Source organism: Lithobates pipiens, unplaced genomic scaffold, assembly GCF_037356315.1.
Source record: "Lithobates pipiens isolate NorthernLeopardFrog02 unplaced genomic scaffold, aLitPip1_a1.2 Scaffold_18, whole genome shotgun sequence".
Lineage (NCBI taxonomy): Eukaryota > Metazoa > Chordata > Amphibia > Anura > Ranidae > Lithobates > Lithobates pipiens.
This window is the reverse complement of record NW_027507758.1, coordinates 23,772,966-23,800,799: the sequence shown is the minus strand read 5'-3', so window position 1 is coordinate 23,800,799 and position 27,834 is coordinate 23,772,966. Positions and strand designations below refer to the sequence as shown.

Here is a 27,834-nt window from a genome sequence, read left to right as displayed (position 1 = left end):
GACCGCTACCAGGGTGGTGAGAACCAACTTTTGGCAATACCAAGAGAAGCACCAAAAAAGGCTCTTTGTCCCTGCTTTCAGTTATTCAGTTGTTATCACAACTTGGCAACTTGGCATCCGGGGTGGTCACGGGGTCATGCAAGAAATGTGATGATATCATAGCCCCTAGTCTAGACAATTACCAGGGTGGTGAGTACCAACTGTTGGCAATACAAGGTGAAGCAACCAAAAAGGCTCTTATATCCCTGCTTTCATTTGCCACAAGGCATCCAGGATGGTCAATTCATGGGGTTTTACAAGCAACATTATTACATTATAGCCTCTAGTCCAAAAGGAAAAGGGGCAGGAGCTTGATTACCAGACCCCTATCAGGGTGGCGGGTACCAACCGGTCAATAAACAAGGAGGCGTGGCTGCGGGCACCCTATACATACACAAATAGGGTCTCTGTACAATAAAACAAGGGACTCTAAAACTATAAGGATGTCTGGTACACACATATTTGAAAAAAGTGAAAAGATAGCGTTGGACCCATAGGGTTATCCTATGTAATGATGTTGGTGAAAATGATCTGGCTCCTGGGCAGGTGGCTTATACACCCCAGAGGATGTCCACAGTCTCCTTGGCTTGTGGCGTATTGTAACAAATTGAAATTGAAGTGCCACACGAGGTCCAGATATCATTTAATTCCATGGAAAGTTAGGGGTACAATCCAAGAAGTAGCCAGCGTGTTTAGGGGTCCGAGAGGGAATTATAAGCACAGGCCTTTGGTGCCAAACAGGCTGCTTTCACAAATACCATTGTAGGTCAAATTCACTTCTAGTTTGTTCAGTCAAGCCCTGATGAAGGGGAGGGGGGTGGCGGCGCTCTCAAACCCTTGAAACGCATTTGATACTTTTTGAATGGTACCCCCTGACTTTTAATAGAATAAAGTTGTATCCGGTCCTCTTAGTAGTGGTGTGGCACTTCAATTTCCTTTCTCGTTACATTACACATATGTAATTGAAATATTCCCTTGTTCAGTGTTAAGCTGTAGGATTTGGTATCAGTTAAGATCTAGGGTCTTCTGATGGCTCATCCTAGTTTATCTGTTAACCATTTTAAACCTTATCTTAATTTTATTTTAATTATGGCTTTTTGTGTATTGCAGGCGTTTTTTTTTTTTTTTTAACCGTCTTTGTATTAACCTTTCACACCTCCACTGATTCCGTGCCGCTCCGCCTGCATCTGTTAAATGTCACCAGCGCTACATGCATATTTAAATGCATGTCAACTAAACTTCTTTTATGGAAATGGTATTGAATCGGTGTGCCTAGAATAGAAATCATCATTTAGTTATAAAAATCATTTTATAGCGTATCTTCATTGAGTACACGTTCTTGTTTCTGTTGCAACAGGGAGGTTGTTTTTTATGTGACTTTCACATGTTGGTGTGCTTGCTGTTCCATATTTCACTGCTTGTATTTATTGTACTGTTTTGTAAATACTCCCTCTAGTGATGGGCTGTATGTGCAGCCTTTGCTGAACGTTAGCTGATCAAAGGATAAGCAAGGGAAAACTGATATAGAGCTGCATTTAGAGAGAGGAATATTAAAGCGCAGTCCCTTTGCAGCACTACGGGTTTGATTTCCTAAAGTCATTTCTTAGCTTTTTGAATGAGGTGAAGCTTTGGCAACTTCCATTTTCCAATCATGTGCAAGCAAAATATTTTTGTTTTTGTTTTTTCCCTGTATGTGATTTGGCATTTTATGGGCCCTGCATTGCAATTGGTGACATAACATTGGTCCGCAGTGCAGTGTTGTCTCATCATCTCTCCTGTTTTGTTTACAAAATCCAGATCTTCTGGCCACTGCCTGATATTTAGGGGAACGGAGAGTGGAATGATTTCAATTGAAGAAGACTTTCATTTCTAAAAAGACAAGCTGACAACAGCACACACCGGCTACTACATTTGTCTAGGAGAGAATCGGGTAGTAGATGGTGTGTGCCATGGTCAGCTTGTGTTTTTGCTAATGAAATTACTCTTTTCCAGTGGCGTCGCTAGGGGGTGGCTTTTGGGGCTATATCCCCGAATCTGGGGCCCATAGCTCTGCAGGGGTCCCCAAGGGGAGGGGAGGCTCTCCGGGGACCCTGATGTAAGTGGAGGGCTCTCCAGGGAACCTGATGTAAGTGGGGGGCTCTCTGGGGATATATACATACACACACACGTGTATATTACTGTATATACATATGTATGCCCACCCAAGCGTATGACTTTTTTTTACTATGCTGCTATGGGCCCCTGCTCTTCTCTATTTGCAATCATTCACCACACAACCTGTCATTTTGCACTCTCTCTGTGCCCTGAATAGTAGGCAGCAGTTCCAGACTCTGTGTGTACTGAACAAAAGTCATGGGGAGACACGGCGCTGCAGTCGAGTAGAGCTGTAGTATACTGTGGCCAGAACATTATTAGTAAACGGTAACAGGGAGTTAAGCTGTGTGAGACAATCTGTATACATAGTTACATAGTAGGTGAGGTTGAAAAAAGACACAAGTCCATGAAGTCCAACTTATGTGTGTGATTATGTGTCAGTATTACATTGTATATCCCTGTACGTTGCGGTCATTCAGGTGCTTATCTAATAGTTTTTTGAAACAATCGATGCTCCCCGCTGAGACCACCACCTGTGGAAGGGAATTTCACATCCTTGCCGCTCTTACAGTAAAGTACCTTCTACATAGTTTAAGGTTAAATCTCTTTTCTTCTAATTTTAATGAGTGGCCACATGTCTTGTTAAACTCCCTTCCACATAAAAGTTTTATCCCTATTGTGGGGTCACCAGTACGGTATTTATAAATTGGAATCATATCCCCTCTCAAGCGTCTCTTCTCCAGAGAGAATAAGTTCAGTGCTCGCAACCTTTCCTCATAACTAATTTCCTCCAGACCCTTTATTAGCTTAGTTGCCCGTCTTTGTACTCGCTCCATTTCCGGTACATCCTTCCTGAGGACTGGTGCACAGAACTGGACAGCATATTCCAGGTGCGGCCGGACCAGAGTCTTGTAGAGCGGGAGAATTACAGTTTTATCTCTGGAGTTGATCCCCTTTTTAATGCCAATATTCTGTTTGCTTTGTTAGCAGCAGCTTGGCATTGCATGCCATTGCTGAGCCTATCATCTACTAGGACCCCCAGGTCCTTTTTCATCCTAGATTTCCCCAGATGTTCTCCTCCCCAGTGTATAGATTGCATTCATATTTTTGCCACCCAAATGCATTATTTTACATTTTTCTACATTAAACCTCATTTGCCATGTAGTTGCCCACCCTATTAATTTGTTCAGATCTTTTTGCAAGGTTTCCACATCCTGCAGAGAAGTTATTGCCCTGCTTAGCTTACTATCGTCCGCAAATACAGAGATTGAGCTGTTTACCCCATCCTCCAGGTCGTATATGAACAAATTAAATAGGATTGGTCCCAGCACAGAACCCTGGAGGTCCCCACTACCCACCCCTGGCCATTCCGAGTACTCCCAATTTATCACCACCCTCTGAACTCACCCTTGTAGCCAGTTTTCAATCCATGTACTCACCCCTATGGTCCATGCCAACAGACCTTATTTTGTACAGTAAACGTTTCTGAGGAACTGTGTCAAATGCTTTTGCAAAATCCAGATACACTTCATCTACGGGCCTTCCTTTATCTAGATGGCAACTCACCTCCTCATAGAAGGTTAATAGATTGGTTTGGCAAAAACTATTCTTCATGAATCCATGCTGATTACTACTAATGATACCGTTCTCTTGACTAAAATCATGTATATAGTCCCTTATCACCCCCTCCTAGAGCTTGCATACTATTGATGTTAGGCTAACTGGTCTGTAATTCCCACGGAATTACCCAAATTGGGTAGTCAGAACAAGCCAGGAAACAAGGGAGCCAGAGATCAGCATAGTCAGAGCAGCAGACAGGATCAGGAACCAGAAGGGACGTCAGCCAGCCAATTCTTCAACAGGAACACAGCAGAGAGTCTCTAGATATGTTGACCAAGGCGAAGGCACAGGAAATCTAATCCACACAGCTTAAATAGCCAGCAGGGCTTGTTAACGAGCAGGATATGATCACTGAGGTGAGTCACTGAGGAATGATCTATGCTGGTGGTGTAATGACATATTCGGCGACCCATCGCAGTTTGCTACGGAAGTGACGTTCTATCGCCGCCATCTTGATACACCCCACACTCGTCCACAGTAATGATACACTAAGAAGGGGGAAAGCAGACATTTTACCCACCGGAGTTTTGCATTTTAGACATATTTATAACAGTAAAGTGAGTTTATAGAGTGAAATAGAGAACTTACAACTCCGTCTGACTACTTGTGATGTTGAATTTTAAAAGCAACGAAATTCTGTCAGATTATCAAACCTGTGAGATGAGCAGGATTGCCGCTGCTTTTAAAATTCAAGATCTAAGTAGTCAGACGGAGTTGTAAGTTCTGTATTTCACTATAGAAACTGACTTTACTGTTATAAATACGTGTAAAATGCAAAACTCCGGTGGGTGTAACAAGATGTCCGCTTTACCCCTTCTTAGTGTATCCTTACTGTGGGCGAGTGTGGGGTGTAGCAATATGGCAGCGACGGAACGTCACTTCCATAGCAAACTGTGATGGGTTGCCGAATATGTCGTCACAGGGGCAATTAACTGACAGCTGAGCAGCCTGAGCTCTGAGAAGGGAGGGCTGAGCCCTGCCCTGAGAGAAAGCCTCTACACAGACATCGGGATTAATACTGCATTATATATAGCTCAGAAAAGATTTAATGCTAAATGGCATGGCTGGAGGAATCTGCACTGGTGGTTATTGTATTCAGCTGTCTGAATACCTGAACAATGACTGTGTCTGATTGGAGGAGAGGAGAATGGTTTGGTTGCTGTTTTGAGCCAAGGTTGGTGATGTAGCTTGGGGCAGATCTGTGAATGGCTCTATATATTGTTAATAGTTTATTAAATAAAAGAAAATATATCAAACTTTTTATAAACATGTACCTATCACAATATTAAGTGCACCTCTGTACTTGAACTCTTTTTTCAATAAAATATTTGAACAGGAAAAAGAAAAAATATATATCAAATAAAATTGAAAAAATACTTTACTTAAAAAGTATAAGTATCCTCAAATGGAAGGCGGAGGGGTGCAAGGTCTCTAACATCCACCAGCTCCGTGATGTAATCATGGAGGAGGGGAAGAGGACTCCAGTGCCAACCTGTGAAGCTCTGGTGACCTCCATGCCCAAGAGGGTTAAGGCAGTGCTGGAAAATAATGGTGGCCACACAAAATATTGACACATTGGGTCCAATTTGGACATTTTCACTTAGGGGTGTACTCACTTTTGTTGCCAGTGGTTTAGACATTAATGGCTGTGTGTTGAGTTATTTTGAGGGGGCAGAAAATTGACACTGTTATACAAGCTGTACACTCACTACTTTACATTGTAGCCAAGTGTCATTTCTTCAGTGTTGTCACATGAAAAGATAGAATAAAGATAGAATAAAATATTTACACAAATGTGAGGGGTGTACTCACTTTTGTGAGATGTATGTATATATATATATATATATATATATATATATATATACAGTATCTCACAAAAGTGAGTATATATATATATATATATATGAATATATACTGGAACCCTTTTTTCAATAAAAAAAAAAAATATATATATATATATATATATATATATATATATATATATATATATATATATATATATATATACATACACTTAATATTAGCTAAATTATTGGAGTATTGGGACTTAAAGTGGATGTAATTATAATGTAGGGTATAAGATTTCCTATTTAAGATATAATTTGAGCCCAGTCTTGCCACAAAGAGTTATTCCATCTCTGAGCAATCCTCTTCTATTGTTCAGTGAGATAAATCTTGACAAACAGAGAAAAACTTTGTCAAATCCTCCCCCTTGCTGTGAGTGACAGGTGATTTACATATCTCGTGCACTAGCCTAAGAGACATGCATTATTTTTTTAATTCCCTCCCACTCTTTTCTTCTGCTGCTCTGCCAGGATTGGCTGTTCCACACCTCAGCATGATTTGGCATGCTGAAGTCATGTGGTTACTTTCCTGTCTTTTCACTGGATGTTAGTGATCATAGCAGAAGTTCAGTGTAAGAAATACACAGGAGAAAATGCATATTGACAAGGGGAGTGTAGAGGTGGGCGGGGAATCTACTGACATCACGACTCCACTCACCGAGCTCAAGAGAACAGACCCACCCACAGTTTTTCGGGTATCATAGCAGACAGAGGGCAGACATTTCACAAGTAAAGATACATTCAGGAGGCATCTATATCCTTCCAGATAACCCCTATGGCAGTAGTTTAGAAAGGATGACATTGGGTTTACATCCACTTTAAGTAAATGCGCTTCTGGAAGAATGGTCAAACATTCCCATAGACACACTCCTAAACCTTGTGGACGGCCTTCCGGGGAAGAGTTGAAGCTGTTATAGCTGGAAAGGGTGGGCCAACTCAATACTGAACCCTACGGACTAAGACTGGGATGCCATTAACCACTACAGATCCGCGCTATTGCCAAATGACGGCATTAGCGCGGACCTACATTTCCGGGACAACGTCTATTGACGTCGTCCCGGATACGAGCGGCCTGCGCGCCCCCTGAGGGGCGCGCGCGGCGCGCTCTGTGATCGGCGAGTCCGTGAGACTCGCCTGATCACCGATCCGTGCAAGGGGTCGATCCCGACCCCTTATCACGTGATCAGCTGTCAGCCAATGACAGCTGATCATGTGATATAACGGAGCCGGTAATCGGCTATTATTCCTCATCGCGCTGACAGCGCGAGGAGAGAAAAAAAAAGCCGATCACCGGCGGCCGTGATCGGGACATCAGTCCCGATCACGGCCAGCAATACAGCTGACCACCTGCCCCCTGCCAGTGCCCACCTGCCCACCGCCGTGCCATCCTGAATAAAAGTAAGTGCCCCCCATCAGTGCCCCCCATCAGTGCCCATAGTGCCCACAGTGCCACCTACAGTGCCACCCACAATGCCACCCACAGTGCCATCCAGCAGTGCCACCCACAGTGCCCACAATCTGCCTCAAAGGTGCTGCGACCCAGTGCCGCCCATCAGTGCCCAGCAGTGCCGCCCATCAGTGCCCAGCAGTGCCGCCCATCAGTGCCCAGCAGTGCCACCTATCAGAGCCACCTATCAGTGCCACCTATCAGTGCCCATCAGTCCCATCTATCAGTGGTACCTATCAGTGCCCATCCGTGCCACCCATCCGTGCCACTTATCCGTGCCACCCATCCATGCCATCTTATCTGTGCCCATCTTTGCCCATCAGTGCCGCCTTATCTGTGCCCATCGGTGCCGCCTTATCTGTGCCTATTAGTGCCGCCTTAACTATGCCTATCAGTGCCCACCAGTGCAGCCTATCAGTGCCCACCAGTGCAGCCTATCAGTGCCCACCAATGCAGCCCATCAGTGCCCACCAATGCAGCCCATCAGTGCCCACCAATGCAGCCATCAGTGCCGCCTAATCAGCGCACTTCAATGAAGGAGAAAAATGACCCGTTTGCAAAATTTTATAACAAACTATTAAAACATGATTTTTATTTTTTTATTTTTTTGCATCTTTTTTTGTTTGTTTAGCAAAAAATAAAACTCCGAGCTGTAACTAAATACCACCAAAAGAAAGCTCTATTTGTGGGAAAAAAATGATAAAAATTTCATTTGGGTACAGTGTTGTATGACCGCGCAATTGTCATTCAAAGTGCATCAGCGCTGAAAGCTGAAAATTGGTCTGGGACTGAGGGGGGTTTAAGTGCCCAGTAAGCAAGTGGTTAAAGTTCATGTGCGTGTAAAGGCAGGCGTCCCGATACTTTTGACAATATAGTGTGTATTTTCTGTGTATATATATATATATATATATATATATATATATAGAAAGGCCAGTATGCTGGCCTGAAATTATGGGAGGAGCCCGGTGGAATATATAACCAGCCCATTCGCCTGTCCTCCTCGTCGGTTCCGGTGCGCGATACCCGATACGTCAGGTATCAAGCGCCGGCCATTCAGACCAGACGCAGTGAGCCCGTTCGTCAGTTCCCGCATTTTTCGTCCCCGTCTTGACAGCTCGTCTTCCCGTTCAGCAGCGTCCGTCGGTTTCGCCGTCGGAGTGTCGCCGTACCCGTCGAATTTGTCGTTGCACGTCGGGCTGGCTGTCGCAGGTAGGGCTTCGGCACCCCCTTTTTCAATTCATGTATTCGATGTACCGTCAACATTCCCTGTACTCACGAGCCGCTCGCTGCTTTCAAATCGAATGTTTTCTGTGGCCTCGTACGCATGTCGCTATTTTCTACTTTCGATGCAGTCGTTATCACTTTTTCGACACGTTCGATTACGCCACGTCAGGCGATTCATTCGCAGGTACGGCATTCGAAACCGTTCGACTGCCCGAGCATTTCTATTAGTATCGGTCGAATCGTTCGACTCACAGCCAACTGCTTGTTACGACAAGGCAAGCAGTCCGCACGTTTCGCTTGCCCTGCTTCAATTCGAATATCCCTTCATTCATGCAGTTATGTTATGTATTTCATTCGATCTCATTCCAATTCATTTCACTCCCAGTCATTTCTTCCATTTCGAATCATTTCTGTCACTAGTCGCGCTCCGGCGCGAATCCTGTTGCACCTCTGGTGCACCGATTCGCTTTGGAGTGCCCCCAGGGTTTGGCCTCATTTCTGTACATGCTCCAGAGACTGAATCACTCGCAGGTTCACGCACGATCCCTGATTTTTGTCTTTGTCATGGCATATCATTTCTGTCACTTATTACGCTCCAAATCGAATCCTGTCGCATTCTCTTATGCACCGATTCGTCTTGGTGTGCCCAGCTGCTACGCCTCATTTCGGTACATGCTCCAGAGACGGATTCTTTGTAACCTACAGTCCAGTCGTTGAATCCTGTCTCTGTCATGGGATATCATTTCTGTCACTTATTACACTCCAGTTCGAATCCTGTCGCATTCTTTATGCACCGATTCGTTCTGGTGTGCCCAGCTGCTACGCCTCATTTCAGTACATGCTCCAGAGACGGATTCTTTATTGTTACCATCAGTCCAGGCGTTGAATCTTGTCTCTGTCATGGGATATCATTTCTGTCACTTATTACGCTCCAATTCGAATCCTGTCGCATTCTTTTATGCACCGATTTGTTCTGGTGTGCCCAGCTGCTACGCCTCATTTCAGTACATGCTCCAGAGTCGGATTCTTTGTTGTAACCATCAGTCCAGTCGTTGAATCTTATCTCTGTCATGGCATATCATTTCGGTCACTTATTACGCTCCGATTCGAATCCTGTCGCATTTATTTATGCACCGATTCGTTCCGGTGCGCCCAGCTGTTACGCCTCATTTCAGTACATGCTCCAAGGACAGGACTCATCTGTTTGGTTCAAGGGCTCGTCCTCCGATTCTTGTCTTTGTCATGGGTTTCATTTCGTTTCACCTATCACGTTCCGGTACGAATAGTCACATCTGTGTACCAAATTCATCCCGGCGTGCCCCAGGAATGGCCTCATTTCAGTACATGCTCCAAGGACAGGATTCATCCGTTTGGTTCAAGGGCCTCGTCCTCTGATTCTTGTCTTTGTCATGGGTTTTCATTTCATTTCACCTTATCACGTTCCGGTACGAATAGTCACTTCGGTGTACCAAATTCGTCTCGGCGTGCCCCAGGAACGGCCTCATTTCAGTACATGCTCCAGAATCCGTTTCGTGCTCAGTCGCAAAGTTGTGGCATGGCGATCCGGATCTCTGTCATGGCAGCTTCTCTCATCTCACTATCACATGCGGTCTGGATGCCTACCAGGGGGGCCTTGCTCCTCGGCCTCATTTCATTATAAAGTTGCCTCAAAAGGAAAACAGCTTCGTTTAGGCGTGTTGCGTTGTTTTTCTCCACATTCAAGCGCAGACTTCCTGCAATCGTCGTAAATACACATCCAAGCGCAGACTTCTTGCAGTCGTTGCAAGCACGCATCCAGAGATAGACTAATCGCAATCATTGTACCAGCACGCATACGAGCAGAGACCTCTGGCAGTCGTCGCAAGCACGCATTCGAGCCTAGACCTCTTGCACTCGTTACAAGCACGCATTCGAGCATAGACCTCTTGCAGTCGTCGCAAGCACGCATTCGAGCCTAGACCTCTTGCACTCATTACAAGCACGCGTTCGTGCATAGAGCTCTTGCAGTCGTTGCAAGCACGCATTCGAGCATAAACCTCTTGCGGTCGTTGCAAGCACGCATTCGAGCACAAACCTCTTGCTATCGTTGCAAGCACGCTTTCGAGCATAAACCTCTTGCAATCGTTGCAAGCACGCATTCGAGCATAGACCTTTTCCAATCGTCGCAAGCACGCATTCGAGCATACACCTCTAGCGATCGTTGCAAGCACGCATTCGAGCGTAGACCTCTTACAGTCATGACAAGCACGCATTCAAGCATAAGCCTCTTGCGATCATTGCAAGCTGATGTCCGGGCTCAACTTATGGCAATCATTGCTGGCAGGCACTTCTGCCTGCTCAATAGGTTGCTTTGGGGGAAGCCTGGATACCTTCCTAAATGTTCGTTGTATTACAGGGTACTTATACTTATAGGCATAGTTGATCCAGGGAAAATCCGATTGCCTCTCGAGGGGTCAGGAAGGAATTTTTTCCCCTACTGTAGCAAATTGGCCATGCTCTGTTGGGGTTTTTTGCCTTCCTCTGGATCAGCTGCGGGCGTAGAATTGGGGTGTCGGGTGGTGTGATACCTTATTATTTCAATTGTGGTTGGACCGGATGGACTTCTGTCTTTTCCGGCCTGGCTACCCACGAAGCCTACTGTAAATCCTTGCAATCGCTGCAGGCACGCGTCCTAGCATAACATCTTGCAAATCATGGCAAGCACGCATCCTGGGTAACATCTTGCAACCGTCGCAAGTACGCGTCCTAGCATAACATCTTGCAATCATGGTAAGCACGCATACTGAGTAACATCTTGCAACCGTCGCAAGCACGCGTCCTAACATACATGCAAGCATAACTCCCGCAGTCTTCGCAGTGCACATGCGGAACGCGAATTGCTCGCAGTCACCACGTACACATCTCCTCCGACAAACTCCCGGGCAATTGTCGCAAGCACACGTACAAACACAACCTTTACTCATGCCAAGGCTCGCGACTTAGCATAACTTCTTGCAATCGTTTGTTGCAAGCACGTTCTCAGTGGTACGCTAACTGGCTACACCTCATTTTCAGCAGCACTTAATTGGCCACTCGTCTCCTGTGGCCTTTCTTACAAGCCACTCACTGTCGCCTGTCCGGCTGTCTCTTCCTTGGGACAGTTGAGTTCAACCTCCGTCCGCACCAGGATCATGTTGTCACACGCAACTGGCTTCTTCCGTAGCACGCCCAGGCTATTTCTAGCCAGCGTTCAACATTTCTTATTCTTACATGCTCGGAGAACCATCTGTTGTTACAGCCCATACAGCAAGATCCCCACTACGATGCGTCCAGAGGCATCAGCCCATAATCTTCGGCCAATGCTCGCCCATTACAACTGCCATCTTTACGGACACATAATACCCTCGCAGATTCCCCAGTTTAGTCATCCAAGAGACACCTACAGTCCCTTCACGGTATGTCGAGCGTCCCTATGCACGTCATCCCTCAGGGGTCGCGCCTCTGTGTCACGCCGATTGGTCTTACTGTCTCTCTCACAGGATCCGGAGCAAGTCCTCAGCCGGGTCCCCGCGGCAATAGCAGTCCTTGCTATGCGGGAGGAATTCCTATCGTCTGGGAGTGACGTCTCTCTGTTCATTCCCTTCGCGTCTTCCCTTTCTCCCCAGGTGATGACTGACGCAGCGGCCTCCACGGGCTTGCCGCTGATTTTTTGGCCACCTCTGGCTCGCAGCTCCCTGGCCTCCCCAGTTACTGGCAATTCCTGGCTGCGCCAAGGCGCCCTCTCTGGTGGTATGTACTTCCTACGTCAACTGGTCCAGCTCTTGTTGTTGTTTCAGTTCAACATCCATTCTTCCTTTATCCCCGGTAAGTTCAATCAGGCAGCGGACGCCCTCTCCCGCTTTAACCTTGTCGCGTTTTCATTCAGGTACCCGGAGCCGGACCAACATCAGCAGCTATCCCGGACTGGTCTCAACTGACCCTGGGTTAGCCCCTCACCTCCTAGCGGCTACCCAACTCGTTTGATCACTCCCTTTCCCGCAATACCCTCAAGGCCTATCAATCAGCCTGGAGGGCCTTTAACCAACTTCGTCACGTGTCACAGTACAGAGACGTCCCGTGTCAAGCAAGTCACAGCCTTCATTTCCTACTGTCACTCGCAGTTGGCGTCATCCTTTAATACGATCCGGCTATACATGACCGGTGTACAACATCTTACGTCCCTCCAGGACCCTACCGTACCCTTCCTATTTTACCACGCCGTTCGGGCTGTTACGCGCGGTATCCAGGAAGCGCCAGCCGATGACCGGCACCAAAACGACCGCCTATCACAGGAGACGTTTAGAAATACGTCAGACTTCCTGGCTACTTCACCTTTTCGCTCTCCACGTTGGTGTCATTTACAAGCAGCCATACACCTCGCCTTCCCCGGCTTCTTACGGCCAAGCAAGTTTACTTGTTGTAGCCTCACGGCACGCATGCTGTACCAGCACCACCTGGTCCGATACAAAGACCATTTCGCCTTACACTTAGCAGTCTCCAACACGCAGCAGCTTGGCTCGGGTTCGGACATACACCGCTATAAGTCCAACAACCGTCGGTACCCGGTCGCCATTTTCACGCGCCTGTCGGCCCCTTTTGGCTGATCAACCAGGAGTTAGTCCTCTTCTGCCATTTCTCACTAAACCCCTGAACGCTGCCCGGTGCAACGTGTCAGGATACTCCCGGGTGTCCTTCACCTCTGTCCTACTCACATTATCAAGAAGTGGGGCAGATGGAGGTCCACCTGTTTCGCCCGCTACATACCCAATCCGCAAGCGGAGATGACCCAGGCCTTTGTCGAGCGCACCCAGTAACAAACTTGGATCAATAAAATACAACCCCTACCTGAATGATTTTGCCCCCTTATTTTGGTATACCGTACGTTAGACCAGGGCACACTTTCAGGTCCATTTCAAGTAAGCGAGTTTATGTTAACCTTGTTTGTCATCCTTAACCGTATCGGTCAGAGGGCTCCATACCATAAATAGAAAGGCCAGTATGCTGGCCTGAAATTATGGGAGGAGCCCGGTGGAATATATAACCAGCCCATTCGCCTGTCCTCCTCGTCGGTTCCGGTGCGCGATACCCACCCACCCATCCCCCTTTTCAGGGCATTTCTCAAGCATCATACTCCTCATGAGAGTACTCTTTTCTCCCCATTCATATTCATTTCATTTATCACCCACTTTCTATCTAGGGTATGCCCCCTTATTTTGGTATACCGTACGTTAGACCAGGGCACACTTTCAGGTCCATTTCAAGTAAGCGAGTTTATGTTAACCTTGTTTGTCATCCTTAACCGTATCGGTCAGAGGGCTCCATACCATAAATATATATATATATATATATATATATATATATATATTATGAAATAAAATTTAAGAAAAATAAAAATTAGGCAGATTTGATGGACCACTTGGTCTTTTTCTCTCTCATTATTCTTATATGCTTTAAATGTTATACGTTGGGCCGGTGGAAGCCAGTGGAAGGATGCTTATTTTTGCAGAAAACAGAATGACTTCCTGTATTAATTTAAATTCATGGAGTTACTTTGTTACTGTAAATAAAGTCAAATTACAAAATAATTGGCTGTGAGACGGCTGTACCCCCTGGTTGCTCACACGGAACACGGAGCAGACAGAGTGTAGGAGTTGTGAGTGGGACTGTGCTGGCTTCATAATTAACCTAGAGCTTTTCCATACAAATAATGAAAAAAACATTGTGCTTGTTAAAAAAAAGTTTCTGAAAGACAAAGTTGTGATTCATTCTGAAGGGAAGTTTTCTGATTAAGTGAAAAAAAAAAAAAAGTTATTGGTGTGTACAGGTGAGTAGAGAGCCAAAACAGAGCCTTCAGCACAAGGCCAGTTGCGGTTGGTCATGTCCACCGGATCTTGCTACAATTACTAGAATCATCGTTTTGAAAACATTTTAATTTTGGTTAGAGAGAAGAAGGCTTATGCCGCGTACACACGACCGGACTTTTCGACGGACTTGGTCCAGCGGAAATTTCGACCGACTTTGCAGCTGAGGTCCGCCAGACTTTCAAATGGACTGGGCCACACACGATCACTCCAAAAGCCCGATGGATTCGAACGTGATGACGTAGAATAAGGAAGTTCACAGCCAGCCAGTAGCCAATAGCTGCCCTGGCGTCGGTTTTAGTCCGTCGGACTAGCATACAGAAGACCGGATTGTCCGCTAAAAGCCGAGTGCGGTGGACAAATTTGAAGCCAGTCTTATTTCTAGGTCCGCCGGACTTTTGGAAAGAAAAAGTCCAATGGAGCCCACACACGATGGAATTGTCCAATGGGCTCTGGACCGCCGGAAGGGAGGGATTGAACACCATGTATAATACGTAAGGGGGGAATATGATCACCATATATAATACATAAGGGGGGATATGATCACCATGTATAATACATAAGGGGGATATAATCACCATGTATAATACGTAAGGGGGGGATATGATCACCATGTATAATACATAAGGGGGGATATGATCACCATGTATAATACATAAGGGGGGGTATGATCACCATGTATAATACATAAGGGGGGATATGATCACCATGTATAATGCTGGAGAAAACTGGACCATGCTTCATTGGGTTTTTTGCCTTCCTGTGGATCAACTGTGGGTATATCATTGTGTATATGGAGGTTTTCTATTGTTTGAACTAGATGGACTTCAAGCTAAATAATTATGTAACTATGGAAGAATTACTGTAAAAATGTTTTGGGCACCCTGTCACTGATTTGCCAACAGTTGGTTGCGGAGAAAAAAGTCCTTACCCACATCATCACAGTGAAAACAGCCTCAGCCCGGGCTCCAGCCAACGCGTTTCGCCTCACCCACAGGGCTTGGTCCTGATAAAGCCCAGTGGGCAGGTGAAATGCGTTAGTGGGAGGGTGACCCTGATGGATCCTGGGCTAAGACTGTTTTTACTTCCTATACATAGGTTTTTGCAGTGATGGGCATCTAAGGACTTATTAGTATCCACGGAGCCGGCACGAGCTCCACCTTCACCTGCACTCCCAGCAGTGTATCAGAAGAGAACCCGCTGGAGCCTTGAGCGGCACCCGCAGTCCGGAGTTGGTTCACAGTTGGCTCCGGAGTTATAGTACGGCTTAATGGTTGCTGTATTTGATTAACCGGTTAGTGCATTTTTTTTTTCCCTGCCAGGTAAAAGATATTGTGGCTCAGCATACAAAGGAGTGGTCCGATTTGATTAGCACACACAGCGCTGAAGAACAGGAACTCCGGGACCTCCACCTGAGTCAGCAGTGTGACCTCCTCAAAAAACTGCTCATTACCGTCCAAGAACAACAGACACAGCAACTGAAACTCTCACATGACCGGTGAGTCAAGGAAACATTAGGCTTGTGCAATTTCGTTTTGTAGCGAATCGAAATCCGGCCGAATTTTGCATCATTCGCACGGAGGCTGACAATACAGACGGTAACCAGAAACCTAATTAAAGCGGGAGTCCACCGGGACTCCGCGTTTTTTTTTTATTTTTTTAAAGCCAGCAGCTACAAATACTGCAGCTGCTGACTTTTAAAATAGTGACACTTACCTGTCCAGCGCGCCCGCGATGTCGGCACCCGAAGCCGATCTGTAGATCGTATCTCGGGTGCTGCCGCCGCCATCTTGGGTATGGGAATCAGGAAATGGAGCCTTTCGGCTTCATTTCCCGGTTCCCTACTGCACATGCGCGAGCCGCGCTGCGCAATAAGGACGGTCCCCACTGCCTCTGGGATCTGTGTGTTTTCCCAGCAGGCAGCGGGGCACTTGCGGGAAGGGGCGGGCACTTGCAGAAAGGGGCGTAATATACGCCCCTTTCCGCAGAGAGCTATCCCGGAAGTGGGTACAGATACCTGTACTGTACAGGTATCTGCACCCCCCTCCCCCCTGAAAGGTGCCAATTGTGGCGCCGGAGGGGGGGAGGGTTCCGATGAGCGGAAGGTCCACTTTAGGGTGGACCTCTGCTTTAACATGAGCTAATTTACTAATCATTTACCCAGACTTGGTGACCCAGAGATATGACCTTTCAGGGTAGACTTGACGTCTTCTAGCTCACTGACTATACAATACACATTATCATAAATATCAACACAGAACTCCTTCACACAATAGCAGGGTTAATTAGCACAAACAACAATGGGTGGAAAACTCTTAAGCCTCGTACACACAATCGGACTTTCCGACAGGAAATGTTTGATGACAGGCTGTTGTCTGTAATTCTGACCGTGTGTATGCTCCATCAGTCAATTGTTGTTGGACTTTCCACCAACAAATGTTGGATGGCAGGTTTTCAAATTTTCCACGGACAAATGTGTGTTGTCGGATTTTCCGAGCGTGTGTACACAAGTCTGTCGGACAAAAGTCCAAAGTACAAACACGCATGCTTGGAAGCAAGGATAAGTCTGAAGCGATTGGCCTTGTAAACTAGCGTTCGTAATGGAGAATTAACATTCGTGACGCAGCAAATGATGAAATCTCGAAATGCAGCGCACAATTCTCTTCTTCTATAATGGGATAATAATGAAGCTGCATTGCCAGTGATACTGATGGAATTATTGCAAACACATTTTCAAAGGCTTTTTTTTCTAGTGATATCAAGAATAATATTTTTTTTATTATTTGGGCAAGTTACCACAACACCATTATCCCGTAATTTTACATTGTATTTTTTTAAATGTAACTGCCACTCCTAAACTGTCGTTTGAAGTAAAACACATAGCCAAGTATTATTCTACACAATTTTTTATTGTGCATTAAAAAAAATAAAAGCAATAAAATTAGACATGTTATCTGCCAATAGAACTTAACCAAAAAGTGCATCCTATGCATCCAAAAATATAGATAATATACCAAATCAAATCATTATTATTCAACCAAAAAAATAATGTCGAAGCAATAACTCCAAGGCCAATAATAAATAACACGTTATCTCCTCCGATCCCGCAACATGGCTGGTTGACGAACAGCCGTTCATAAACGAATTGAAAAGTGCGAACTGAAAAGTGAGAACTGAAAAGTGTGAAATGAAAAGCACAAAACAACACTCACCAAACTTCTACTAACAAGAAATTAGCAGAAGGATTCCAAAGGGTGGCGCTATAGAGCTGAGAAACTATGTAGTACGTCACAACGTTCGTAATTGTTGGCCAACAATTGCGTGACTGTGTGTATGCAACACAAGTTTGGGCCAGCGCCCTTTGGAAAATATTCCACAGTTTTGTTGGCCAACAATCCGATCGTATGTACGTGGCATTATAGCAGACAACAGACAGATGGCTGGAGTTGATGACATCAGCATCTTCTAACAGTATGTGTCCCAACAGTACGAATCAGTCACTATTTTTAATATGGTATATACAAGGTTCCCAGAGTCTGTGTTTCTTGGGGGGACATGGACCTGAATCCAAAGTAACACCACCTCAAGGCTCCCCAGGCATACAGCTCACAAAGAGCACCGTTCCCCCAAATACCAGAGCCCATAATCAGTAGGCTGGAGGCCAGCATTCAGTCCCTTTGAAAAGCCTCTGTCCCGGGTGAGTCCATCACAACCAGCTTCAGCTGTGGGCTTTCTCCTGCATTCTTTCCCAGCCACCATCAAATTTTCCTTTTTGTGAAGGAGATGTACCCTTCTTGCCCATGCTTGCTGGACCACATGTCTGTGGTTCCAGCAAGAGCCCATACTGTTGACCCATGTGGTCCAACGATGGAGGGGCAGCCATGGCCATCTGGGGCCAAGAAATGGCGGATGGTTATCCGCCTCTGTGTCGCAGCACAGGACATAAAACCCTTGGTCAGGAAATGATTTACTATTTAGAATTTCTATTCTTCGTTTATTACATTTGCTACTGTATGATTCATTTTATACTTGTATCTATTTACAGAGAAAGCAAGGAGATGAGGGCAAACCAGGCCAAAATTTCAATGGAGAACAGCAAAGCCATAAGCCAGGATAAATCCATCAAGAATAAGGCAGAGCGTGAAAGGTAAGTGCTTTTATTGAAATGTTTGAAATAATCCATGGAAGATGTCAGATCCCGCCAGTCATCCAAGATACCTCAAATAATACATTAGGATTTATCTCTACAGAGGGATCATTGTTTGCCCCATGCAGCCACATTCTCTGTACAATATTTACTTCAATTGTATATCCATTATTTGTGACGTTCTCGAGGTGCAGGGCAGATTCGAGCAACGTTTTCAGCAATCTGAACTATTGCAGCCAAAACACACCTACAGTACTCATAAAGGAATGCATGGAGTGTTCATTGTATGGTTGCTTTATTTATTAGGTTTAGGACTGAAAAGGAAAACATTGGCAATCTACACCCACCGGCCACTTTATTAGGTCCACCTTGCTAGTACCGGATTGGACCCCCTTTTGCCTTCATTCTTGGTGGCATAGATCCAACAAGGTTTTGGAAACATTCCTCAGAGATTTCACTCCATAATGACATGATAGCATCACGCAGTTGCTGCATATTTGTTGGCTGCACATCCCGGATGCCAATTTCCTGTTCCACCACATCCCAAAGGTGCTATATTGGATGAGATGGTGAGTGTGGACGCCATTGGAGTACAGTGACCTCATTGTCCAGTGGTGAGATGATTGGAGCTTTGTGACATGGTGCATTATCCTGCTGGAAGGAGCCATCAGGATAATCCAGTACCACCACATCCCAAAGGTCCTCTATTAGATTGAGATCTGGTGAGTGTGGAGGCCATAGGAGTACAGTGACCTAATTGTCCAGTGGTGAGATGATTGGAGCTTTGTGACATGGTGCATTATCCTGCTGGAAGGAGCTATCAGGATAATCCAGTACCACCACATCCCAAAGGTCCTCTATTGGATTGAGATGTGGTGAGTGTGGTGGCCATCGGAGGACAGGGACCTCATTGTCCGGTGGTGAGATGATTGGAGCTTTGTGACATGGTGCATTATCCTGCCGGAAGGAACCATCAGAAGATGGCGACACTGTAGTCATAAAGGGATGGACATGGTCAGCAACAATAGTCGGGTAGGCCATGGCATTTGAACAATGCACTATTGATACTAAGGGGCCTAAAGTGTGCCAAGAAAATATCTCCCACACCATAACCCCACCACCACCAGTCTGAACCATTGATATAAGGCAGGATGGATCCATGCTTTCATGTTGTTTAGTCCAAATTCTGACCCTACTATCTGAATGTCGCACCTGAAATCCAGACTCATCAGACCAGGCAACGTTTTTCCAATGTACTATTGTCCAATTTTTGGTGAGCCTGTGCCAATTGTAGCCTCAGTTTCCTGAGCTGACAGGAGTGGCACCTAGTGTGGTCTTCTGCTGCTCTAGCCCATCTGCTTCAGGATTTGATGTGTTGTGATTTCAGAGATAGTAGTCTGCTTACCTTGGTTGTAACGATGGTTGTTTGAGTTACTGTTGCTTGTCTAGCATCTCAAACCAGTCTGCCTATTCTCCTCTGACATCAACAAGACATTTTCCTCCACACAACTGCTGCTCACTGGATATTTTCTCTTTTTTGCACCATTCTCTGCAAACCTGAGAGATGGTTGTGTGTGAAAATCCCCAAAATACTCAGACCAGTCTGTCTGGCACCAACAACCATGCCACGTTCAAAGTCACTTAAATTCGCTTTTCTTCCCCTATCTGATGCTCGGTTTGAACTTCAGTAAGTCGCCTTCACCACGTCTAGATGCCTAAATGCATAGTGTTGCTGCCATGTGATTGGATGATTAGCGCAATTTGTGTTACCAAGCAATTGAACAGGTGTACCTAATAATGTGGCCAATGAGTGTAGTTTGTAAATAATTTGTTGGGAATACCAGATAGCAAATGGGTTTTTTCCACTTCTATTTCCTTATACTGTCTGAAGAAATCTCCCTGTAATCCACTTGTACTTTTATTAGACCTTGCTTCTCCAATCTGCCCTATTAACCTGCTGGCATCACGTTTTTTATGTGTATACAGGGCCTTGAAAAAGTATTCACAGCCCTTGAAATTTTCCACATTCTGTCATGTTAAAACCAAAAATGTAAATGTATTTTATTGGGATTTTATGCGATAGACCAACACAAAGTGACACATAATTGTGAAGTGGAAGGAAAATGATAAATGGTTTTCACATTTTTTACAAATAAATATGTGAAAAGTGTGGGGGGCAGTTATAATCAGCCCCCTTTGCTCTTATACCCTTAACTAAAATCTAGTGGAACCAATTGCCTTCAGACGTCACCTAATTAGTAAATAGAGTCCACCTGTGTGTAATTTAATCTCAGTATAAATACAGCTGTTCTGTGAAGCCCTCAGAGGTTTGTTAGAGAACCTTAGTGAACAAACAGCATCATGAAGGCCAAGGAACACACCAGACAGGTCAGGGATAAAGTTGTGGAGAAGTATAAAGCAGGGTTCGGTTATAAAAAAAAAATATCCCAAGCTTTGAACATCTCACAGAGCTGTGGTCAATCCATCATCCAAAAATGGAAAGAGTATGGCACAACTGCAAACCTACCAAGACATGGCCGTCCACCTAAACTGACCGGCCGGGCAAGGAGAACATTCATCAGAGAAGCAGCCAAGAGGTCCATGGTAACTCTGGAGGAGCTGCAGAGATCCACAGCTCAGGTGGGAGAATCTGTCCACAGGACAACTATTAGTCGTCTCTCCACAAATCTACCCTTTATGGAAGAGTGGCAAGAAGAAAGACATTGCTGAAAGAAAGTCATAAGAAGTCCTGTTTGCAGTTTGTGAGAAGCCATGTGGGGGACACAGCAAACATGTGGAAGAAGGTGCTCTGGTCAGATGAGACCAAAATGAAACGTGTTGGCCTAAAAGCGGTGGCGGAAAACTAACACTACACACCACCCACAAGTTTGGGCCAAAATCCGTCGGAAAAAATCTGATGGATTTTATCGTCGGAAAGCCCGACCGTGTGTACAGGGCATAACACTGCACATCACCCTGAACATACCAGACATGGTGGCAGCATCATGTTGTGGGGATGGTTTTCTTCAGCAGGGACAGGGAAGCTGGTCAGAGTTGATGGGAAGATCGATGGAGACAAATACAGGACAATCTTAGAGTCAGCAAAAGACTTGAGACTGGGGCGGAGGTTCATCTTCCAGCAGGACAACGACCCTAAACAAACAGCCAGAGCTACAATGGAATGGTTTACATCAAAGCATATTCATGTGTTAGCCCCTGTACACACTGTCGGACATTTCGACAACCAAATCCGTCGGATTTTGTCCATCGGATCTTGTCCGAAACTGTTGCATACACACGGTCTGACAAAGTTGTCGAAAAATCCGATCTTTCAGAACGTGATGACGTAATTTCATTACGATGGGACTACGTTCAGGCTAGTAGCCAATAGCTTTGATGTAGGAATTTGATCTGAGCATGCGTGGCACTTTGTCCAATCGAAATTCTCTACACATGATCGGAGTATGTCCGATCGGACCAGTTTGTCGGAAAATATTTCCAGCAAGTTTGAAAATTTGGTCCGACGGATATTCCGACGGAATCAGTCCGATGCATACCACACACAGTCGGATTATCCGACAAAACGGTCTGATAGGACACATTCCGACGGATTCTCCGAACGTGTGTACAAGGGCTTAGAATGGCCCAGTAAAAGCCCAGACCTAAATCCAATTGAGAATCTGTGGCAAGATTAGAAAATTGCTGTTCAGACGCTCTCCATCCAATCTGACAGAGCATGAGTTTTTTGCAAGGAAGAATGGGCAAAAATGTCCCTCTCTAGATGTACAAAGCTGGTCGAGACAGCTGTAATCGCAGAGAAAGGAGGTTCTACAAAGTATTGACTCAGGGGGGCGCCATACAAATGTACCCCCCACACTTTTCACATATTTATTTGTAAGACATTTTGAAAACCATTTATAATTTTCCTTCCACTTCATAATTATCTGCCACTTTGTGTTGGTCTATCACATAAAATCCCAATAAAATACATTTACATTTTTGGTTGTAACATGACAAAATGTGGAAAATTTCAAGGGGTATGAATACTTTTTTAAGGCACTGTAACTATCGTAAGTGGTTGTAAACCCTTACATACTCCCAGTGAAAGGGACTATCATAGAGATTAAACAAATCCTCTTACGTAAGTTGTACCTATTTATCTGCAGTTTTCTCTTCTCTACATCCATTCAAACTGCTGAGTTTATAAAGCTTGTCTGAAGGTTAAAAAAAAGCGTGTGAAGTTACACTCTGCAAAGCTCAGTGAGGAGAGTTCTGACAGCTGATTGGAGGGAAGGGACACACCCCCTTCACACAGTAACAGAGCTGAGGCTATCAATCAGCTGGAGGTCCCTCCCTGTCACCTTTATTTTCTTGGTGTCAGGAAAACTTTTCAGAAGTGATTTATGCTGATAGCAGAGGAAGGAAGCAGCAGACAGAAATGACACTTAGTGCTCTGGAGTGAGACAAGTACACACTATAGAGGGATGTTCTTTGTTCATATTTCATATCTGAGGTTTACAACCACTTTAAGGGCCAGCTGTAGGGTAATGTGCAAAATTGGGTTTCTGCAATTTACAATGTAGAGTACTAATAGTATGATCATAGGAATGAGTATATCCATACACAATCACAGCGGTAATGTATATATTATTATGCTCTACCTTTCAACACATTCCTTTGATCCTCTGTAGGCGAGTGAGAGAACTGAATAGCAGCAACACAAAGAAATTCCTGGAAGAGAGGAAAAGAGTAAGTAGGAACGAGTCATTGTCTTATTATCTGTCTTGTGTACTTACCTTTCCACCTACACCAAATTCCTCCAAGGTGTACAGGTAGGAGGTGTATTCTTCCTATTGTGATCATCTTTACAAATTCCTCCACCTACTGATCTCGGAAGGGTTCCTGCTTGAGATGCTCCATAGATTTGGCCATTTGGTGGGGACTAAAGTTTTCCGAGAACCTGTAGGAATGGGAAGATTCAGTTGAGCTCATCCCTTCCCACAATCTATAGATAACGTTGACGTAGGTCATGGCTTCAAATCACAGGATCTTATGATGTGTATCTAAATATATGATATGGTTTGATGACTGCCCGGCTAGCAGACGTTGTCCTCACCTGTCCATTGATATGGCCAGGGCTTTTTTTTCCCACCAGGAACACAGAGGAAAGCAGTTCCAGCACTGAATGTATGTAATAGCAAAGGGTGCTGGGGTGTGCTGGAGGCTCTGTTATTGCTGGCTGCTGGGGGATCTATTGTTGCTGGTGAGGGATATTCTGTTGACGGGGGGGGGGGGGGTTAATTGTTGCTGGGAGGGATCTACTGCTGGAGGGTCTATTGATGCTGTCTGCTGAGAGATTTATTGTTGCTGGCGGGGGTCTATTGTTGCTCAGGTGGTATTTTGTTGCTGTGGAGTCAATTGTTGTTGTGAGGGATCTACTGTTGAGGGAGCATTATATTGTTGCTGGCTGCTGGGGGGTCTATTGATGCTGGCTGCTGAGAGATCTATTGTTTGCTCAGGTGGATCTATTGTTGGGGGGGGGGGGGATTTTATTGCAGTGGGGTTACTTGTTGCTGGGAGGGACTTACCATTGAGGAAAGGGTCTATTGTTGCTGGCTGCTGGGGGGTTGATTGATAAAGGCTGCTGTTGCCTGTGGGGGTCTATTGTTGCTGGACTTTTTTGTTGCATGTGGTCAATTGTTGCTAGGAAGGATATACTGTTGAGTGAGGGGTCTATTGTTGCTGTGAGATCTAGTATTGCTTGCAGGGGTCTATTGTTACTGGGTTTTTTTTTTTGCATGGGGTTACTTGTTGCTGGGAGGGACCTACCATTGACGGAGGGGTCTATTGTTGCTGGCTGCTGGGGGGTCTATTGATATTGGCTACTGTGAGGTCTAGTTTTGCATGTAGGGGTCTATTGTTGCTGGGGTGGATCTATTGTTGTTGGGACTTTTTTTGTTGCATGTGGTCAATTGTTGCTGGGAGGGATCTACTGTTGAGAGAGTGATCTATTGTTGCTGGCTGCTAGGAATCTATTAATGTTGGCTGCTGTGAGATCTAGTGTTGCTTTCAGGGAACTATTGTTCCTGGGGTGGTCTATTGTTACTGGGGTTCTTTTTGGTTGCATGAACAATTGTTGCTGGGAGGAATCTACTGTTAAGGGAGCTTTCTATTGTTGCTGGCTGCTGGGGGATCTATTGATTCTTGCTGCTCGGGAATCTAGTGTTGCTTGCAGGGGATTATTGTTGCTGGGGGCTCTGATTTACTTCTGGCTGCTGGAAGATCGAGGGTTGCTGGTTGGAGTCTATTGTTGCAAGGGTATTTTATTGCAGGGGGTCAATTGTTGCTGGAATGGATCTACTGTTGAGAGAGGGGTCTTATGCCGCGTACACACGATCAAACAATCCGGTGGAAAAGTCCGGCAAACTCAAGTCCGCCAAACAATCCCCCCGTGTGTAGCCTCCGGCATACTTTTTTGACCCGACAGTACGGCGGACTTAGAATTTCGGTTTGCACAAAAATTTGCACGCCGTACTCGCATTTCGGCGGACAATCCGCCCGTGTGTATGCAAGTCCGCCGTACTTTTGAAATGAGCGGACTTTTCCCGCCCGGAGAAAAGTCCGCTCATTTCGAGCGGGTCTCCAGGTAGGCGGGGCCCGCGAAGGAGACGTCGCTGGCCCCGCCGCCTGGTATGGACTTAAAGGGGAACCCCAACGCCGAAAAAAATCGGCGTGGGGTCCCCCCCAAGTCCACAACAGACCCTTGTCCGAGCATGCTACCCGGCCGGCCAGGAAAGGGGGGCGAGCGAGCGACCCCCCCCCCTCCTTAGCCGTACCAGGCCGCGTGCCCTCAACATGGGGGGTGCCTTGGGGAAGGGGGGGCCGCGCGGCCCCCCCACCCCAAAGCACCTTGTCCCCATGTTGATGAGGACAAGGGCCTCTTCCCGACAACCCTGGCCGTTGGTTGTCGGGTCTGCGGGCGGGGGGGCTTATCGGAATCCGGGAGCCCCTTTTAATAAGGGGGCCCCCGGATACCGGTCCCCCACCCTATGTGAATGAGTATGGGGTACAATGTACCCCTACCCATTCACCTGTAAAAAAAGAGTACAAAAAAAAACACAACACACGAGATAAAATACTTTATTGCACAGCTCCGGGGGTCTTCTGTCTTCAGGGGTCTTCTCGCCGGACTCCTCCGCTATCTTCTTGTAGCTCTTTTGCTAGCGGAGGAGTCCGGCTTTCTTCCTCGCCGCCGGCCTCTTCTTCCGACTTCGGGGGTCTTGTCCCCCTCTTCGGTTCTTCTGCCGGGCCACCGCGCCTTCTTATAGCTCTTTTACAGGCGGTGGCCCGGTCTTCTGTCGCCGCTGCCGCCTTCCGTTCTTCTTCTTCTTCTTCTCCTTCTTCTCCTGGAGATGTTGACTCGACGCTCTCTTCGGCCACAATGCCAGGGACGCGCTGCGCGGCCACTTATATAGGGACAAGGGGCGGTGTCACATGGCTTTATGTCACATGGGTTGGTCACATGGGTTGATGTCACATGGGGACTGTGACATCGTAAGGGGGCGGGGTCGCCATGTGACACCAACCCATGTGACATAAAGCCATGTGACACCACCCCTTGTCCCTGAAAAAGTGCCGTGTGTGGGCAAGTAGCCCGTTCGAAAATTCCGACGGACAGTTTGGCAGACGTCCGCCAGACTAAGTACGTCGGACAGACGGCTACGTGTGTACGCGGCTTTATGCTGCTGGCTGCTGGAGGGTCTATTGATGCTGGTTTCTGGGAGATCTAGTTTGCTTGGGGAGAGTCTATTTTGGCTGGGGGGGGTCAATTTTACTGCATTTCTTGTTATTAACAAATCCCATAAAAACGATACTCGGTTCTGTATTCTTTAGAAGGGACAGCACTGGGAGATGAGTAGAGGGTGGAACTAAGGGATGGTGCTTGGGGGTGGATAGTGGCTGAAACTAAGGGATGGTGCTGGGGGTGGAACTAAAGGATGGTGCTCGGGGGTGGAACTAAAGGGTGGTGCTTGGGGGTGGAACTAAGGGATGGTGGTCAGGATGGAACTAAGGGATGGTGCTTGGGGATGGAACTAGGTGATGGTGCTCAGGGTGGATAGGAGGTGGAACTAAGGGATGGTGCTCGGGGGTGGAACTAAGGGATGGTGCTCGGGGGTGGAACTAAGGGATGGTGCTCGGGGGTGGAACTAAGGGATGGTGCTCGGGGGTGGAACTATGGGATAGTGCTTGGGGGTGGATACGGGGGGGAACTAAGGGATGGTGCTTGGGGGTGGAATTAATGGATGGAACTAAAGTGTGGAACTAAAGTATGGAACTAAAGTATGATGCTCAAGGGTGGATAAGGGGTGAAACTAAGGGATGGTGCTCAGGAATGGATAGGGGGTGGAACTAAGGAATGATGCTCAAGGGTGGATAGGTGGTGGAACTAAGGGATGTTGCTCGGGGATGGATAGGGGGTGGAACTAAGGGATGGTTCTCGGGGTGGGACTAAAGGATGCTGCTCGGGGGTGGATAGGGGTGGAACTAATAGATGGTGCTCGCAGGTGGAACTAAGGGATGGTGCTCGGGGTAGTTAGGGGGTGGAATTAAGGGATGGTGCTCGGGGGTGGATAGGATGTGGAACTAAGGGATGGTGCTCGGGGGTGGATAGGGTGTGGAACTAAGGGATGGTGCTGGGGGGTGGATAGGGGTTGGAATTAAGGAATGATACTCAGGGGTGGAACTAAGGGATAGTGCTCAGGGGGGGGGGGGGGGGGAGGGGTGGAACTAAGGGATGGTGCTTGGGGGTGGGTAGAGGGGCGGAGACAAGGGGTGACTTGGAAGGACGGAGTACCTGCACCTATTCTCTTAGGAAAAAACGCGCTGGATATGATCATTGTCAGACTACATTACCATTGCCCCATTATCACTCGGCTGTATTTTATGACCCCCCGTTGTACATCGTATTCTCATGCATCTGTCTGCTTAAATCCATAAGACTGATACACAAAACCCGATTGCTCCACAGAATGTAACAACATGGGAAATTGTGCTGAGAATTGTTGATCAAGAACAAGAATAGATGTAGAATGAAGAATAATGTTGCCGCTAATGTTTCCATGACAACCACCTGAGCCTGTCAGTATGCCGCTCAGTAGAATCTCTTTTCCTGTGACATTTCTAACTAGAAAATAATAGACTGTGAGTGCCATTAAGGAAAGCAAAAAAAAAAAAAAAGATTGATTTAATTTACATTATTTAATTAAAAACCATGACATTTAAAGGGGCCCTGATATACAAATTATTAGGATTTATACATACACACTGTATACAAATATGATGATATACAAAGTACAAAGGTTGTTTTATTGTATCAATAGATCTGCACCCGCTAATAAAATGTAAACATGGTAGTGAATGCTGTGGAATCATTTAAAGGGGACCGGTCAGCATTTTTACACATCTGTGTGAATACATTCCTGACATGTCACACAATAAATCAGCCCCATGCTGCCCCCCTTTTTATCCCTAAAAAGCATT

General features: G+C 46.1%; 1 protein-coding gene across 7 annotated transcripts in view; it reads left to right on the top strand.

The window, feature by feature from the left end:
• PLCB4 (phospholipase C beta 4) overlaps positions 1 to 27,834 on the top strand; it is a 524,177-nt gene that overhangs the window by 480,694 nt on the left and 15,649 nt on the right. For all 7 annotated transcript variants that reach the window (XM_077485485.1, XM_077485488.1, XM_077485487.1 and 4 more), the window contains 3 exons: positions 15,470 to 15,645; positions 18,193 to 18,294; positions 22,986 to 23,043. In XM_077485485.1, coding sequence (XP_077341611.1) covers positions 15,470 to 15,645; positions 18,193 to 18,294; positions 22,986 to 23,043 — 336 coding nt within the window. The remainder of the gene's footprint in view (positions 1 to 15,469; positions 15,646 to 18,192; positions 18,295 to 22,985; positions 23,044 to 27,834) is intronic.